Genomic DNA, 19,072 nt, shown 5'->3' with positions numbered 1-19,072 from the left:
TGCTTAATCAGGCTGTGAATGCGATAAAGCAACTAAAAATGATTTATTTATTCAGGAACAGTGTGCTGTGGCTTTGTGTGTTCTGTAATGAGTAATCTTCCATGTTCTGTATGAATCTTTAATAAGTGCCATTTAATGAATGAAACACATTGTGTGGTAAGTCATTAACTTTGAAAGCAACAGTGATTGCTTCTGAGGGATTAGCACACTTTTTCTTTGCATTTAAATGTGTGGCGTTAATTTTTCTGGAATTATCATTTTTGTAGTCCATAGATTAAATTGAGATTAGAAAAATGTCGTTAATGAGAATATTTCTTTACAAGCTTTTTAGCAATGGTGCGTGTGTATCACATATTGGTTTTACAGTAGCTGTTTCAAACTGCAGCTCGCGTGCAAACGGATAAATGATGCCATGATGTCATTTGAAGCCAGTGTTGTGACATCTCTGATCATTTTCTGACGACAGATCAATCATGACAGGAGGACAGGCAGATAATGCCTCCCCTGGTGGCTAAAATGTCCCCTTGCATGTGCTCAATTTTCTGACAGCGTCTTAACATTAACCTTATCATATGCCAGACTACACTATTCGGAGTGAAAGCACATTTGAGGGTACGGCACAGTCACAATCCATTGCTGTTGCGTAAACAAGCTACCAGCCATGATGGACATCTAGCCATTAACCTCAAGCCGTGTATTCTTATAATCAGTACTTGAAGGGATGATGTGGACATGTTTTTCCATTCTGAATTCATAGTTTTTAGACCATCCATTGTGATATAAATAAAGCTTTCAAGTACTTGAGTGGTCTACTTTTCTTTGCTTGATAGTTAATTTTAGGGCAGGAAGTTTAACTTTGTTGATGTTGTTTTGCTTGGTACTGTAGCTCTCTTCATGCTTTTGTATTAAAAACTAGTACTTGCATTCTGGCACTGTCTAGTACTGGGTATATTCTGCTGTGACATTTAATTGGTTTGCCAAACAATTTGAAATAAACATTCAGCTAGACTGTAATTGGGCAATATGTTGGTTGCACTGACGTCAACAGAAGGCTCTCAAGGCAGGCATGGTTGCAGCTAAAGTACAGTGAAGTACAATTGAATTAAGTTGCAATCCTGATGGTGCATACACACATATAAAACAGTAAACATATAAATATATCTTAGAACTTAGAATTATGTATTATGGATTTGAAAAATATGTTTTTGCTGTGACCTATAAAAACAGTAAGATGGTAGCACTTCTGGATATTGCAGAAAAATGTTTCAGGACGTGGCTCAACAAAATGCTTTCTATTGCTAAGATGGAACAGCAAATGTAATTCACAAAACTTTCCTGAAGGTGTGGAAGCCGCTTTTGACATTGCTTGACGAGACCTCACTGTATAACCCATGAGCTCTGCTGCTATATTTTGGCAGTCCCCCACCTATGTGAGTTTTTGTTTTTGTTTTTTACCCTTCACCCAGAAGGGACAGTCTCCTGTTTTGCTAATATTGCTGTTGGTTTTCAGCTTTGGACTTATGTCTAGACATGAATCTTTCTTTTCTGTTATTTTGTGTAATGGTAGGCTACTGTGTGCTTTATGTATTTTGTGTTTGTTTTATTGTAATTAAAGTTTAAAAAAAAAAAGAATTATAACTATAACATAGACTATATTGATTCCAACTATGGAAAGATTGTAGAGCTAAACTAATTTGAAGAAAAAAACAGATTGGATTTAAACAGATAAATGACCATATAGTCAGTTGCAACAACTGAACACTACGTGTTGCTATGAGAGTGCATGAAAACTAGAACTAGAACAGAGAGGTCCAATAGTTAGCTAAAAGTGCTGAGTAAACAATTGAAATAGTTAGCTAAAAGTATCCTAGTGGATAACCAGTTAAAATAGTTAGCCAAAAGTAGTGGATAAACCGTTAACATAGCTAGCTAAAAGTAGTGGATAAACCGTTAACATAGCTAGCAAAAAGTAGTGGATAAACAGTTAACATAGCTAGCTAAAAGTAGTGGATAAACAGTTAACATAGCTAGCTAAAGGTAGTGGATAAACAGTTATCATAGCTAACTAAAATTAGTGGATAAACAGTTAACATAGCTAGCTAAAAGTGATGGATCAACAGTTAACATAGCTAGCTATAAAGTAATGGACAAACAGTTAACATAGCTAGCTAAAAGTAGTGGATAAACAGTTAACATAGCTAGCTAAAAGTAGTGGATAAACAGTTAACATAGCTAGCTAAAAGTAGTGGATAAACAGTTAACATAGCTAACTAAAATTAGTGGATAAACAGTTAACATAGCTAGCTAAAAGTGATGGATAAACAGTTAACATAGCTAGCTAAAAGTAATGGACAAACAGTTAACATAGCTAGCTAAAATTAGTGGATAAACAGTTAACATAGCTAGCTAAAAGTGATGGATAAACAGTTAAAATATTTAGCTAAAATACTAGATACAGAGTTGAAAAAGTTAGCTAAAGGTAATGGCAGTTGAAAACGTTGACAGTTATTTATGAAAACATTATTGTAAGTTATGCACTTATATAGGCCTAAGTGTTAAGTTTTAAACAATATCCTGTTTAAAATGAATTCAAATTAACATATTTGGAACATGTTGATAAAGGGGGACTTGACTGTATCTATGGGTACAGTATGTCTGACCCTTTGCCTTTTCTCTTCAGGTGTCATCAGAACAGCTCTGCCCAACATGGACCGGGAGACCAGGGACCAGTATGTGCTCGTCATCCAGGCCAAAGACATGGTCGGCCAGATGGGTGGCCTCTCCGGCACGACCTCTGTTACGGTCACGCTTACTGATGTCAACGATAACCCGCCTCGGTTCACTCACAGTAAGGCTCCTGTTCCTGATTGTCCCTACGTGGTCGATTAAGCTTGTCATGTAAAGTATGCTCGTTTATATTTTCAACAGCAACTTAGAATAGAACCAGCAGCTCCCTGCTTAATTTGCACATTGTTTTCCTGCTGAATTGGGCTTTAAATATCTATTACCTCTGGAAAAGTATTACATTTGCTATATTATCTGCAACAAATTTAAATGTAATGTGTGGTGGAATAAAGTTGAACCGAAGGTACTCAGAAATGTTAGAATAAAAACACACTCATTAAATCTTCACCATTTACCTTCATCTCTAAGGTTACGTGAACTGTCGCCCAAACACCGTTCTCTCTATCTTGGCAAATTCCCTGCACTTTTTCAGCATTTACACATTTGGACTTTTACGACAAAATTAAAAAGCAGCCTTACTGCAAGGTATGCACCTCCCTCCCTCCCTTTATTCTTCATCAGAGCTGGGGGCTGCTTCGACGTTCGATATCAGGATCAATCAGGCGCCGTTTTTTTTGTTGTCAGCCTATTTCACGGGCTGCAAATGGGTTTCAGGCCGAGCTTTAAGATTCAAAGGCATGCGGTGCTTCTCATGATAATCCGAAGCGCCAGCAATCGGTTTACCACTGATAGCCCAACCACTGTCGGGCTGGTGTACTCACCACTGGACTTCCATGAAGCAGAGTCAATTTGCGAGCCCCTGAGGGGAAGAAAGGTTCAAACTTGCACAACAAGTCATCAATGCTGTTTTAACCAAGTGCTGTGACACTGAGAAAAAAGGGACATTGGTGGAGTCTGGGGTTTTGTTCCTGCTGTCACGCACGCAGGGTCATGGGTCAGAATCGATAGACCATTATGGAGCATCAGAGCTGATAGAGAGTCAAGGAGCTAGCTAGTCCTTGGAAGAAGAGGCAGAAGAGAAGAGAAGCCAAGGTTAGCTGCATGACAGGAAAGCCTCATGCAGGAGGTAGGTGCATGGGGCAAATCGGAGGGAGGAAAGCAATTCTTCGGTCTTTTAAAGAGCTGCTATTCCACGGCAAATTAAAAAGCCATTATAAAGATTACATGGCGGCAAACAATGTCAGGCAGATTAGCATTTAGACGGTGGCTGAGGGAGACAACGTGAGGAACACAGAAAGGTCTGGTAATGAGCTCTGCCATGGTGATTGGAGAGATTATGATTATGAATATGATTCCCTTCTTTATTCTTATAAGAGTACTTTAAATGCAAAGGGTCAGACAAAAGCTCAGGGAACACGTTGGGGAGTTTTGGAGTAATAGAATCTTCAAGTGGACATTTCATCCTGTGAAAGGGATCTAAGCATGACTTGTATTTCTTTTTTCGTACGTTGTCCTTTTTTTGGTCCATGGGATAACCCATTACATCCAGACAGCATTATGGAAGTATTGTATTTTGCTAAATTGTCCTCCAGCTGTAAAACCTGCAGAAATGTGACAACTGAAATTGGTCTTTGGTTTCTTAATTATATATTTCACTTTTCTATTGCCTTCTCCACTACCTATGCTGCAATATAAAGTTGAAGCAAAGTGCTTTATTCCATGTGTGTCACTACTGCTGCCTGTCTGTGTTATGGACCAAAAATGTATTGAGGCGCCACACAGCCGAATCAAAGCTGAAGGGGGTATAAGAAAAGCTGAGCTGCTTGAAGGTGAGTTGGCGGTGAAATAAGCACATCCATTACCAACATCCGCTCCTGTCCTTCCTCTTACAGAGAGCTATCAGTACACGGTGCTGGAGTCGCTGCCGGTGCAATCTGTGGTGGCCAGAATCAAAGCGGCTGACGCTGATATAGGCTCCAACGCAGAGATGGACTACCGGCTCATGGACGGCGACGGACCTGGCATGTTCAACATAACAACAGATGAGAACACACAAGACGGGGTCATCATCCTTCTGAAGGTACAGCATATAAAAACAGATACAAATGAAGACAGCCTCTCGTTTTTTCAGGAACCGAAAGCTTTGCACCGTGACTCTCTGCCCATAAATGGTACTGCACCCTCCCTCTTGAAAGTCAGTCAGACGTAGGGCAAAATGTTCCGGCTGTTGGGTAAAGCCCTGTACTTGAGCAGCTGGCGTGGCATTGAATATGGCTTGGAATATTGATCGGTGTGACTATTCCACATACAGTTAACTCCTTTTCTAACCGGCAAGTACTCTGAAAGAAACACCACAGTATCACAATACGACTTGATTCCAACTCTAACTGGGAATACATTTATGTATTATTTTTTGTGTGCAGAAGCTGGAATTGGTATGATTACATATCAGTAATGCCTGTGCAGCCTGACATAGCTGAGTCCACTGTGCCACATCTGAGTCCTCTGTGCCACAGAAGGTCCATTTCTGGACAGAAACACATCAATGAGCCCCACTGTAGCACAGGGTGATGTGTTCCCTTATTGCCATGAACTGTAATTTATTTAGAGTCATCCCACATACACCGTCCTGTGCTGTAAATATTTACTGGAGCACCGAATGTGTATTAATCCGCAGCTGAAAATAGTCCCCAACAAATGCACTATTTACTCCTATCTGAGTAACATTTCTGCTCTTCCTAGTTACAGTATTTAGTAGGAATACCTGAGTACCTGCAGCTCTGTATGTTTTGCCTATTTGGATATGAGGAGTATTGGATAGTACAGATAGACAAAATTGTAATGCTCGCCCAAGATGTTCCGCATTCTTTGGTTATCATAAACAGGGAAAAAAACAATGATACCATTTCACATGCTTGTTTACTGAAGGATTCTAGGTCAACTGCCAGTTTCCCTTTCTCCTCTTTACCCACCTCACCTCGTTGTATTGTATGTCTTCAGCACCTTTGGATTAAGTGATAATCGCAACTGACAAAACAGCATTGACTACCTCCAGCTCCAGATATTCTTTTGTGCTTTTTTGTGCCTTTTATTGATGGTACAGCACGAGATTATGAAAGGGGGTGAGGGAGATGATGACATGCAGCAAAGGGCCACCGGTCAGGTTTGAACCTTTGCATATGGGTCGCTTGCTCTACCGGGGCACCCATCTCTAACACCTTTAATTGAAGTTGACATCCCATGGTCACTCGAAGGTTTAGTACCACAATAGCACTCAACACAAGACAGTATAGACATCACTGTAGGGATCGATAAAGGGAGCTTAAACATTAAAACATTTTAAAAAACACTCCTCTCACTATAGGAACCAAGATGCTATATCCACCTACATAAATAGAATAAAACATCTCATGTTAAATGTGTAACAGAGCCACTTATTCATTTACGCAGGAACTTTGTTGCACATTCTTGCCTCACTTTTGGATGCTCCAGCTCTCATGTCCTATACTTAACATTTCATGGTTTCAGAAGACTTGAAATGGGCTCCTCGGGCCACATGGATGTGACAGTTCATTGCTGCAGCTCTTTTGTACGAGAGGGACAGCCATTGTTGGACACTAGCAATTCTTGTCAGATGGGCCAATTTGATCCTTTGTTTGTTTTTGCACTAAACTCGGACAATTACAACATCTCAGAGAGCCACTGACAATGAATGTGTCAAACCCACGTCTCCTACAGTATGTTATATGTTGCAAAGAGGAGTTCTAAAAGCCAGAAAAAAAGACGAATGCTTTTCACCGTGTCGCGCGCCTTTCTTAAAATATTTTTGATTTCACGGCACAAAGTAACTATAATCCATCAGCAAATGACTTTCTGACTGTCCATCCGCATCTTTAATTGGGATATCTCAGTATTCTATGAATGATTTACAGATTTACATACATATATAAAAACTGTTCTTTTACCCTTGACTGACGACTGAAAATGTGGAGCAGCCAAAGCAGTGTAGTCCTCAATTACAAACATCAAAGAACTGAACATTTTCATTTTTGACAAGAAAAGTGAACATCTCTCACATATGTTGTGTATTCTGTCTCCTCTAGCCTCTGGACTTTGAAACAAAGAGCAGCTTCTTTCTGAGAATCGAAGCCACAAACAGGAACATCGACACCAACTTCTTGAGCTTGGGTCCGTTCAGCGACACATCATCAGTCAAGGTGACGGTGGAAGATGTGAACGAGCCACCCGTCTTTTCCACGCCGCTTAGCAAGATGGTTGTTTCGGAAGATGCCAGATTGGGCACCTCAATCGGGAGAGTCTCTGCCCATGACCCAGACAACTCCAACAAAGCCATAAGGTAATGGTTTGGCCACCTGCTGTTTCATAAATCTTGCGGCCTTTGCAACATGTCATATATCCGTCCTTGTGCAACTCTCCCTGTCATAATTCAGTAACATCACTTCAGAAAAGACTAGTTTTCCAGAGCTGTTTGTTAACGAACAAATGTGCTCTTAGAATCCCAAATAAAGCTCCAAAATCAACTAAAGGAGACTAATGTCTTCGTAATTTATTCAACTACTCCACATTATCTGCAAACGCAGAAGCCATAGACCCTCGAAGGTCCCCCATTTGGATGTCGCAAAGACAATGCCAGATGGTGGGAGGGCAAAAGAGTGCAGCATTTGCAAAAGGGAAATGCCATCTTGAACGAGAGAAGGGCATTCCTGCAGGTGGGTCAAGGCTCAACACTTGTGAGTTGGCATTTGTGACTCAAAACAAGCACTCACAATGCCAATCTGTGCCGTGTCACTCTCGAGATCCCCAACTATTTTGCTTTAATTGAATGAATATTGTATGGTATTCATGCTTGGTCTGTTAGGATTGTTTGTAATCTTAATCAGAAAATCAAATTACTGCACCATTGTAGCTGTAAATTGCCTCTTTTTGCTCGTGTGACTGTTATCAGCGTCTGCAATATATTTCACTACATCTGTTGAAATTAAAATTATTGTGGCGCTAATGCAGCCACAAGAGTCAAATTACATTGCAATAATACCCTTTGGATATAGGCTAATTGAAGTTGTAATTTTCTCTAGTAATATGAGTTGCTGTGTATTGAAAGGGTTTGATCAGTGTTGTGTGCTGAGGGACGAGCAGACAGACCTCAATTTGATCAAAATTTAATAGGGTTTTGTTTCACTCATGATATGAAGTTTCTGTTGCATTTCTGAATTTAAAGTCCAGACTTGTGTTAATTATTAGTACTATTTAGATTGGAAAACATCTTATAAGCTGTATTAAGGATTTATTAAAATGATCCGTGTATCAACTAAAAATCTTCATTTTTATTGCTGCAGAGTTTGAAGAAAATATCATATTCTTTGAAGAAACACTTAAATGTCAAATCAATACTTCCATCAAAAAGCATTTTTTTTAAAAGGTATAGTGACTGTATGGTTGTGTATTTTTTGTACAGGTACTCTATTGACAGAAACACAGACTTGGAGCGCTTTTTTAACGTGGACGCTCTAAGTGGGGTCATCAGCACAGCTAAGCCTCTGGACAGAGAGGCCAACTTGGTCCATAACCTCACCATCTTCGCCATCGAGAGCCGTGAGTTTACTTACAACACACACTCTCAAATCTGCTGTACCAGTCAGAATTGACTGTTCGCTAAAGCCCTGTTGGTTTGAAGTAAGAGTGATCCTCAGCATTTTAAGAGTTTGGAGGGGGTAGTGTCTTTTTTTGGCCTTTACAAAACCCAAAAGCAAAAGTGAAAGGAATGAGCTACATTTCCATGTCCGGCTAACTAGGTTACTACAAGCTACTCCAAGTATCTTAGGTACGTTAGTATCATTATCCAAGGCCAACAAGTATTTTATTATTTTGTGGGGTTAAATAGATTTTTAACGTGTAGTATTTCCCCACTGTGTTGAAATTCATCCTGGACAATATCAGAGTTCCGGGTAACGTTAAGAGCTCCAGCAACCCCGAGCCAATGGTACACAAGATAAGAGTTATTTTTGCTAAAATGCATCGGTGCTTATCTTAAAAACTTCTCTTGTAACGTGAAAAGTGCAAACAAACTTTTCCTTTGACAATATGAGTGTGTAAGCTACAAACCAGTTTTGATAATTTCCTTATCTTCACAAATGGATGCTAACTTTTGGCTAGGAACATCCAGTTTTAGTCTTTTAGCTCAATACTGAATCATGCATGTAGCTAACAAGTACATATTTTGGATTCTTTTTACAAGGTCCTTGTAGGTCCAAGTTGAAAACAAGCTAAGAACATTAAAGTCGGTGTTTTCAACCAATAAATGGAGCTAACGTTAGCTTAATCATTTCCGCCTGCAAAATCAATGGCGGCTAGATATGGGATACCTGCTTTTTGAAATGAAGGACCCCTTACTAAGAATGTTGAGTGGTAAATCTGCCACCGGGGCTTAGCGAATGGTCACATTACTTGTTAGGATATAAGCTTTCATATACGTTCTCATTGTGACACTATCTGTCCTGTTATCCTCTTCATAATGTCCCATAGCGTTCTGTGCAGAGGGCAATACAGTTGTTGGGGTTGTTGTAGGGCTGTCGGGGAATGTTAATTCATGCACGGGACGGTCGTTTTGACCTTGATGTGTCCCTGAGCTGTGGGGACGCGATGCTGACTAAGGGTGGGCGACCCACGGGTGAACTATGTTAATATGATGTGAAGAAGTGCCACCTGCCTTTTTGTTAATCTCTCAATATCTCCAAGGACACAGATACCTTTTATTCCCCGCCAGCCTTCGTATCATTCCAACACCATCATGCAAACACAATGGACAACAATCATCAGCACACGATCGACAGAGCGCTCTCGACAGCTGCGTCACATCAGTATAAGTTTAAAAAGACAACCAGCCTGGCAGTTCCTCTGTTTTCACATCTTCACACTGAACGCTGTGTGAAAGGGTATTCATCTGTCTTCAAAACCTTTTTTTTATTATTCTTTGCTTCAAAGGTGTGTTTTTATTTACATCTAACAACACAGACGCACCACTCTGTTGATTCCCGAGTGTGAGCGATTGCCTGATATAGCAACAAAGAAAAGGCAGCATATAATAATAGCCATATGAAATGTCACAACAGTCCCTCATGCATGAGATACTGGCTTCTGACACACAGTGACACTCGGGCGCTGTTTCCAGCTAAAAACATCTTTGAGTTCACGGACTGGCTAAAAAGAATCCACTGCCCTGTACGCCTTATGACAGTATTTATAGTAAAGAGGTTCTTTGTAACTGAAGAGAGTGAAGGGACTCTTTGGATATAGGATGTTGTGCATTTGAGCTGCAGTCACTCACATTTCATCCGCTCTGGCCAGACCGTGGCAATGACAAGAAGCCTGTGGCCCGAGGCTCCACACGTCCTTTTTATCACCATCAAATCAGCAGCCTGGCCCGAATGCCAGCGCGTCATCTCTGGCCGGCCTGGGCGGCGACGCCAGGCTGAATCATCATCTTGCACTCAGACGCAGCCATTTAACCATCAGTGTGTGTCAGGCAGACAGAGGCGTGAAGCTCACAGTGCAAGATGGCTCGTCCGCACACGCAGCCTTCTACCGACAACAAAGCCGGCACCGAGTGTAATCACTTTGGCTGATCCACAACATAATGTGTAAGGTTGCCAGCTGTTTGAGGCACACTGCATATTTCATGACAGCGGCACTTTTTCCCCTCATCCTTTGTGATTAATTAAAACACATGAGAAAGATCAATATTCCATAAATTGTGCAAGTGCATCAAGGTAAAGTTAAGGCAGAATTAAAGTTTAAAATAAAGTTTGCTGAAAGCTCTGACACGGACAGGGCCTCTCTTTTTCTCTCTTTCTCTTTCAGAGGACTCAATCCTAATTGGGAAAGGCATCGCTCTCATCACAGTGCTGGACATAAATGACAATGCCCCGGTCTTCGCCATAGACTATGAAACTATTCTGTGTGAAAACGCCAGGACAGGACAGGTAAGACCCGGAAACCTCTCTGCAGTCGGTCCAGCCTCCCCTCCCTTTTCTCTCTCCACGCTTCAAATTTGACTCACAAAGACATCCTGCTGACTAAGTCATTAAAGCTCTTTCTTGTTCCTCAAAACTAGTCCATTGCGCACATAACCACCTCACAGCTTGAGGTCATTTTCGGGAACTTCTGGCATCATTAGTATGAGACACATCCTTAAATCTAATAGCAGGTGTTGTAGGTGTTATTATTCATTCCATACCGCTAAAGCCGACTGAAATAATGACAGTGCCGACTCTACCCGTGCGTGGTCTTAATCCACAATAATATCACGGCGTAATATGATACCTCATGCTGGGAAGGTTTGGTGCTCTGCTGCAGTTCGACTTTCCATTCTGAAGCTGTGTGTAATAAGGCGATCACCGCGAAGGGCAGCGACGCAGAAAAAATGCATCACAAAATCTCGAAAAGAGACCCGGAGAGCTTTTCACCAAGATTTGGTGATCCAGAATAAAAAGAAGGAAAGAAAAGAAGCTGTAGCCATGTATCGCATTTTCCCTGTGTTTAGCATTTGGCCTCATTGTTGCTAAATGACTTGTGTGTCTGCGGCGGCGATCCGTCTGCTCTTGGCATTTGGAAAATACAATCAGAGGCGAAGGGTAGAGGAGGCGTGTAGACCTGAATAAGTACAATTGATCAGAATGATGCATTGTATTGGAAAATGGCTATTAGGCCCTTTTAAATATGTTATTTGCATTCCTATTCTGCGGTTGTGTGTCACCGTGCTCACGGGAGTGTGAGCAAAAATAGCAAATGACTTCATTTGCAAAAATGAGAGACTATATTTCATGCGCGCATTTGTTCTGTGTGCATGATGCTTGACCACTGTGCGTAGCCTTGCTGGTGAAGCTTTCTCTGGGTGTTGCTTTGTATTTGTATTTTTCTGTTTGTCTCTGTTTTGTTCAGGCTTAAAATAGCAAAAAAACTAAACTAAATGAAGTTCAGTACATGTAATTCAACCTACGTCCAGGTATTTCTAGATATTGCAAAATCTACATTACATTTTCATCAGATTCTAGCCTTAAGGCACAGAGTATTTGCTGGAATAAACATTGCCTCTACATTTGTTGCCATCATTATTGAAGAATGCAAGTCTACCGCAGCTGAATGTCTATTTCTGGTTAATGATGCTGCCACTTATCTTGAGTTGAGTGTTGTTGCTTAGTGATATCAAATTTAGAGCAACCCTAGAAAACAAGTATTACCCATCAATATAACCTGACTTTCAAATTCAACAGTTAATTTGTTCATTTTTCCTGAGGAGCGCCTGATAAATTATGGCACAGAGCCTATGACAATACTGAAACAAAGTAATTCCCTAACAATCAAAGCGGCTCCCAGGACATAGCAACAGCCATGGTCCATGACGGCATCATCAGCAGGAAAAGGTACAGCAAATCTGTAATTACTCAGCTGAGGCAGACAGATTGCTTACTCAATGCCAGTGATAGCTGAGCTGTGAGGTCCCCCCTAGGTGTAGCTAGGAGCTACTCTGGTGTAAAGCGAGTGACGGAGGCCTCTATCCTCATCAAACCTGGCGACGAGACGTGCTGCATTCAAATTCTGTGCAGTCTTAAAGTGGTGCAGTCATCAAATGAGTTGGTTTTAACATTCTAACAGTGTGTGTGTGTGTGTGTGTGTGTGTGTGTGTGTGTGTGTGTGTGTGTTTGCGTGTGGAAACCTTCCGTTATATTCAACTGAAGAGAAATGTTACAAAGAAAATCTGACCAATGACTTTAAAGAGGATTTAAAGAGCTGCATGGGAAGCATTCAGTTAGCTTGGTAGTTAGTTAAGGCCCTGTCACACAGTTCCGTAACGTTATAATTATCATATACCATATAGCATACAACGTATATGAACGTATTGATAGCGTATCACGTACTTATACAAATCGTATCAAAAGTTGAAAAGTTTTTGAACATGCTCAAAAAGAATTCACGGCCTCAGCGTTCAACAACGTACACCAGCGTGTTGCCGATATTTCGTATACGCCCGCATACCTTTCCGCCATACGCCGAAGGAATACGCTAGGAATGCTTTATGCATCTGTTGGGCATTCGTCAAATACGTTGGCCATACGCTTTGGTAAGTTTTGTATAAGTACGTGATACGCTATTAATAGGCTCTGTATACGTTCATATACGTTGTATATGCTAATTGTCATATGCGCCAGCAGTGTGACAGGGCCTTTAGCAAGTTAGTAACTTATCTTGGATTCAACAATCATGGCATAAAAACAAGGTCATTGAAGACAGATATCAAGAATAGGATTTAAAATTTAAATTCAGTTCGGGAAAAATCGTTCTATCATTGGATACAAAATGTCATTGCTCTCTTCTGTTGTTGATTTTATTACATTGTGGGGAAAAAAGCTCAAATATACAAGTGAAATACCCTTATCTGTCTTTATTATGTCTAAGAAATCACCCTTCTTTATGTGAGTTATGACATGTGAAATGTGAATGTAAAATACCATGCAAATGTGTGACTTTTAAAACATTATTATAAAATACAGAGAAGGACTGGGTACAATATGTGGGTGGCAAAAAGGATATGGATTTTATGACATGATCAATACAAAAGAAAGCAATAAAAACACAAGTGAAATTTATATTTTCATTCATATAACTCGTATCAGATTTTCAGATAATAAATGTTGGAATGCGTCTTCATTGTGTTTATTGCTTCCTATAAAGTTAGTGGATGTATGATGTATGCAATGTGTTTTACATATGACATACTTCTTGCACTTCAACCGTGAATCATCGTAAAATCACACGCCGATATAATGCACATGTGCAATGCTCAGTTCACGTGATGAACATGTGAATTTGGCTTTTATCGTATCCCTCTTTGTATTGTTGGAGTGAATGACTGCAACACACAAGAAGTGCCTGTTCTCATATTTATTTTTCACTGATTCCGATTTCTATTAAATCCCATTTAAATACAGCCTTCTGTTTAGGCAACACTGAAGTGCACCAGTGGGATTGCACCTTCAGACTGAATAATGAAGGCAGGCAAAATGGAAATTTCATGATGAAATTTACACCCAAAAACACATACAGAGCAAAGGGAAGCGGAGGGGTTGACATTTCAATGCAAAACCCTGTTTGAATTACAACTAGGCGTCTGCTGTCTGTTAGCAGCCAGACCGGGTGGACTTGTAACCTGTCAGATGCGCACTCCACCATCTCTCTTATTCCTAATTAATTAGAATGCTCCTGTTGTGTACTCTCTGTCCGGCTGTAGCAGCGAGCAGTTGGCTGTACTAACTGTGTCTGCTTCCCTGTAAAGCTTTGTAAAAAAAAAAAAAAAAATCGTAGGCTGCCCACTGGTTGTCACGCCCATTGGCTTATTCACAGCTGCGACAAAGATGAAATAATAACATTTGCCAGTCGGGGCCGGGGGTTGACTCTGTGGCTCTGTAGCACAGATTAACAGGGAGTGCAGCGATGGAATAACCTGCCATTTTTCAGGCCTAATTAAGGTCGTCTCGTGGCACTGGCTCTCTCCAGAGATGCCACTTGTTACAGATCATCGGTGCGTCTGTCTTCTGCCATAATATTAATTGATATTATGATGGGGTAGAGGGGGCAGGGGCAGTGGGGATAGGCGCGGAGGGAGGGAGGGAGGGGTCGTTGTACAATCACTTCAGTGTAACCATTACATACATGAGTGGACTTGGCATTCTGCTGCCCCCAATCTGCTCCACTGCCCCTCCCTGAACTCCTGCAGTATCCCTGAGGAGGCTCAGCATCCTCCAGGGGTTCATGAATGTTAGGTAGTCAAAAACAGGGAGGGTGTGAAGGGGGAGTGGGGACATAAAGGGGGAGAAGTGAGGAAAAAGATACGACATGAGGTGAAAGAGACGTTCTAAAAACATGTTTTGGTGTCACACATTAGTTATAACTCTGAACACACAGACATCACACATGTATTTAGCAAATTCAATGTGATTTACACTTCTAAAGGATATAAATATCCCAGATGTTCATTGTGTGTAAACTGCCATAAATTGCCTCAGAAATCGTAGGAAAATAAACCTTTAAAACGTCAGAACTTTTGCTGAAGTTTTCTTCAGTATCAAAGTAATGCAGTGATAGCTGTCAGTACATTCATGGGTACACTGCAAACAGGAACTGCTAAAAGCTAATGCGGCAAACTTTCATGAATTAATCAGAATAAAAACAAATATAGGCAGAAGAACGGTCTGACTTTCATCGCAACACATCCTGTTTGCATCCCTAAAGCATTATGGGAGCTAACGTTTATAAAACTTGATTATCCAACAAATAAATCTAAGACGAAGAATAATCACAGGAGTTAAAAAAGAAGAAGAAGAAGAAGAAGAAAAAAGCCATTAATATTGAACTATGTTCTGTACATTGCTAGGCCTCAGAATGTCCCAGCAACATGGTTCTTATATTCAGATGCATATCTGAAAAAAGACTTTGAAAACTCCTAGTCGAGAACATTTCTCTCCACCATTAAAACTACTGTACTTATCGCCTCTTAACTATTGCCTTCCATGTCAACTATTTTCACACCTCCAGTCTTCATCCAAATGATCAGTTTATAATATAGTAGGTGTTGCATCAAGGTGGGAAATGAAAAATGGATTTGGCAAGGCGCAACGGGACGTGTGGCAGCACATTGTCTTAATATGTTCTAATAAAAATAACGGAACATGGAGAACATTTAAAGTCAGATCTCTCCAGCAGATCCCGTCAGCCTCCGCCGTTTCAGATCGTCAGGATCACGGCAAGAAAGTTGAGACGAATCTCAGCAAAAGATTCAAAAAATCGATGAGAGAACTGTCTCGTAAAGAATGACAAGAGATTTGAAAGATGACCTTTCTTGAATGGTACACATTGATTGTCATTACAACGTGTGTGTGTGTGTGTGCGTGTGCGTGTTTATGTGATGACAGCAGGGTGGGGTGTGTGAGCGGGTGCTGTTGATCCCTCGGTGCACAAAGTTACGGGTGTCACATGTGGGTGACGTTTAGGGCGTGTATGTCAGGGAAGGGTGTGAAAAACGCACGACTTCGTCAACACAACCCCCGTTGACAGCTGTCTTGTCGCCATGGCAACAAGTGCCACCTATTTGATGTCGTGCTTATTTATACTCTTAGTTCAACTTTCAAGCGTTGGCTTGATCTTGACGTATGACTCATCTGATAATTACACGTTTAAGACAATATAACTCTTATAAACTAGACTGTAGATTTAGAGAAGGAGTATACATTTTAAAATGCAGCGGAGTGTTTACTCTGCTGGTGTTAAAGAGGGGAAAGTGTTATTCTGGCTCGTTATCTCTCAATGTTTTCACACACCAAAGCCTCTCAGTCTAGCCATGCTACATTAGCTGACATTTTCTTTCCTCATTACAGAGGCCACATTTCTAACTGTCTCTCCAATGAGAGTCGGGAGTTGGCACAGACACGCCGCAGCTCACAGATGCTTTGTGTCATAGGTGCAATGAATTATGGTCATTGTAGTTCACAAAGATACTTCAGGTGTTTAGGAGAATTAAATCTTAATTGTTTGAACTGCACACCGGTGAGAACACACACATTTGAGTTGGCAGGATGTGATTTGTGGAAGCACAGAGGGAACTGTTTTGGTTTTTTTTTGCTCTGTGAAGGTTCAGCGCACTCATCCAGGTGCTACGTGTGATGTGATGTCTGGAGAAATGTGTGTCCAAATTACTAAACTGAAATGTTCAATCAGTTACAATTGGGTTTTAGTTTTTTTTTTCCGCTTTTGGCTTATGAAATATCTGATCAAAAAAGACGGAGAATAATCTGTATTTGATACCAAATGTGACATTTAACACGTTTTAATACTCAATGCTACAAACATATTTCATCTGGTTTAATACCCAACCTATTTTTTTTAAATCCTTTAATACATTTTAGCATAACTAAATGAAATATAGGCTACGTTAGAACAGGTTTTCACATGTTTAGATCAGAAAAAATATCTAATAGCCATCCCTGCTCATATTTGTAATGCTCCTTTTTAATGACCATGCCTTTATTATTAAAATGATATTTATATTTATCTTAAATGTCATTGCTAATGACTGCTAATCACAAGTGTTGATAACTGTTTGATTGGTGTCACATATTTGGTAACTTCATTGAAATAAAGCCCTTTTTATTCTTGCATTAGTCGATGACAAATGAGATGAAACAACTTTACGTGGGACACCAGGAAGCTCTGTCACCTTTGCTATAGTTTGAGTCTGCAGAAAGTTCTTCCCTTCACGGGCTTATGGCTTTATCACTTAAAGGTGGAGTCAGTGACTCGGGAGAAAGATTGTTGATATATGAACTTGACACGCGAACAAATACCCTCTCACACTGCCTTTCTCTTTATACATCCATGGTCTTTCCCGCTGTTCTGCGCACGACCACCAACTGCCGCTGTCTGGCTGGGATAATGTTGTGTGTGCTCAGTCCGAACCCTTCTCGTGACCCGTGAACCCTGAAACGTGGAACGGAAATATCCCTCTTTGGTTGGGAGTGTGCAAACTGTGACGAGGAGTCCGCCAGGTCGATGTTAGCTTATTGCAGATATGAGGTTTCACGATTGTACAGTTTGTCCACCAGAAGATCTTTATGTTTTAAAATGTCCTGCATATCTTGATCAGATCTCCCACATATTGATATCTGCCGTAACATAACATAGTATTAAAGACAGGTTTGTTTTAAGAGGTCACAGGTCAGAAATGTTGGGAACACTATTTATACCCCAAAACTAAAGTTTCAAAATATAAAATAGTTTGTCCCAAGGTTTTCAACACACGTCCTAATATTTAAGATAAAAGTGAATGCAAGTCACTGCAAGCTGACATTCTTTGCAAGTACCGACGAATGTGTACAGAAATGTGTGTGCATGCCTCTGTTGTTTGCACATTCTCCTGCTCCTCCAAAGCGACAAACAGAGGCATCTTTGTCTCTTTTTGATCTGACGTGCAGCCATGTGTAAACTCAAAAAACCTTTAATTCTGTGATTCATAGGCCTTCTCAGTCTTGCCTTGCGACAGGCACCAGTCTGCCGCTGCCGTTAATGTCTTTCAGCCAGAATTTATGTGTACATCTATGCCTCTCTCCTGTCTGCTACTCAACCCATTAGAGAATTCCCTACCAAAGGTTCTCAGGAAAGGCCTTGCATCAGAGCCACACTAATGAAAGGCATTGTACATTACAAAGTGTTTGATTTAAGGATGATTTACAGTCCTTTCCCTCAGCAGAGGGGAATGGAAACCGTCCTAGAGATAAGCTCTGAATTCATCTGCAATATTCAAAGGACATCAAAGGGTTCAAATTGTGTATAGGATACATCGTGAGTGTAAGACGCAGAAAGAAAGGTTTCTATCAGATTGAGAGCAATGTGAGTTATTATGATCCCCAGAATCAATGGCAGCTTTTACGATATGCAGCCGAGCCTGCACACACTGCATGTTTAGGCGCTCAGTGGTCGTGTCATTGATGTGACGCTGACACAAACATCCTTTCTGTCTGTACACATAGATATCTCAAATGTTTTTGAACTAGAGCAGATAACCTCTTAGCATTTCTGCTCCCCATATGTGCTGCCATACTAAACAGTAAACAGAGGGGGGGGGGGGGGGGGGGGGGGGAATAGGCATACTTTGTGATTACTTTTGCTGATGAAAGAGCAAGTGTTTTAATTTTGTTAGGAAACAAGAGTAAAATATTCATGAATTTTTCACCCCGCCTGCCAGTTTTAATAATTGGCAAGATGTCGTTTGCCACCTACACCAACCCCTAATACCTGACAGCTTGTAACCAGCAGCATTTAATCACAGCTGACAACTGATAATCCATGTCTCAGCACTGATGGATCATTGGCTTTTATTTTCTTCTTCTTCTTCCTCACCCCTTTTTTTGTTTATTTTTTTATTTTTGAATATAATTTTGTTCTTGTCTTGATGTTTTGACGCCGAGCTGTTTGGGGCTGTGAGATGTGATAATTTAGTGTGAATTGCTTCTAAGAATCTCTTGGATCCCTTCCACGGGTGTGAGTTGTCACAGGGTTGAGTTTTGAGATTGCCTACAAAGGATTCAGGAGGCTTGATCTAAATTTATAAGGACACTGCCGCAGTAACTCCCACTTTGATGGCCGTCTTGGTGGCTATCATTTGTCGTCCATATGGCATGTTTGTGTGGGATACGCTCCTCCTGTACAGCACGTACCGAGTCAAGTTCTCTTTTTTTCCCCTCGTTACTGAAGCGAAGTGTTGCCGTGCGGAAGAAATTAAAGCTTAGTGGGTTTTTTCTTTTCTTTTTTTTTTTTATCA

The 19,072-nt window shown here is 40.7% G+C and overlaps 1 protein-coding gene across 4 annotated transcripts in view; it reads left to right on the top strand.

Annotated features, from left to right (window-relative positions):
• The window catches only part of LOC115025627 (cadherin-7-like), a 130,579-nt gene that overhangs the window by 96,520 nt on the left and 14,987 nt on the right, over positions 1-19,072 (top strand). For all 4 annotated transcript variants that reach the window (XM_029458022.1, XM_029458023.1, XM_029458026.1 and 1 more), the window contains 5 exons: positions 2,681-2,848; positions 4,578-4,765; positions 6,789-7,042; positions 8,162-8,298; positions 10,564-10,685. In XM_029458022.1, coding sequence (XP_029313882.1) covers positions 2,681-2,848; positions 4,578-4,765; positions 6,789-7,042; positions 8,162-8,298; positions 10,564-10,685 — 869 coding nt within the window. The remainder of the gene's footprint in view (positions 1-2,680; positions 2,849-4,577; positions 4,766-6,788; positions 7,043-8,161; positions 8,299-10,563; positions 10,686-19,072) is intronic.

The sequence above is a fragment of the Cottoperca gobio genome, chromosome 20 (assembly GCF_900634415.1).
Source record: "Cottoperca gobio chromosome 20, fCotGob3.1, whole genome shotgun sequence".
NCBI classification, from domain to species: Eukaryota; Metazoa; Chordata; class Actinopteri; order Perciformes; family Bovichtidae; genus Cottoperca; species Cottoperca gobio.
This window is presented reverse-complemented; position numbering and strand designations above follow the sequence as displayed.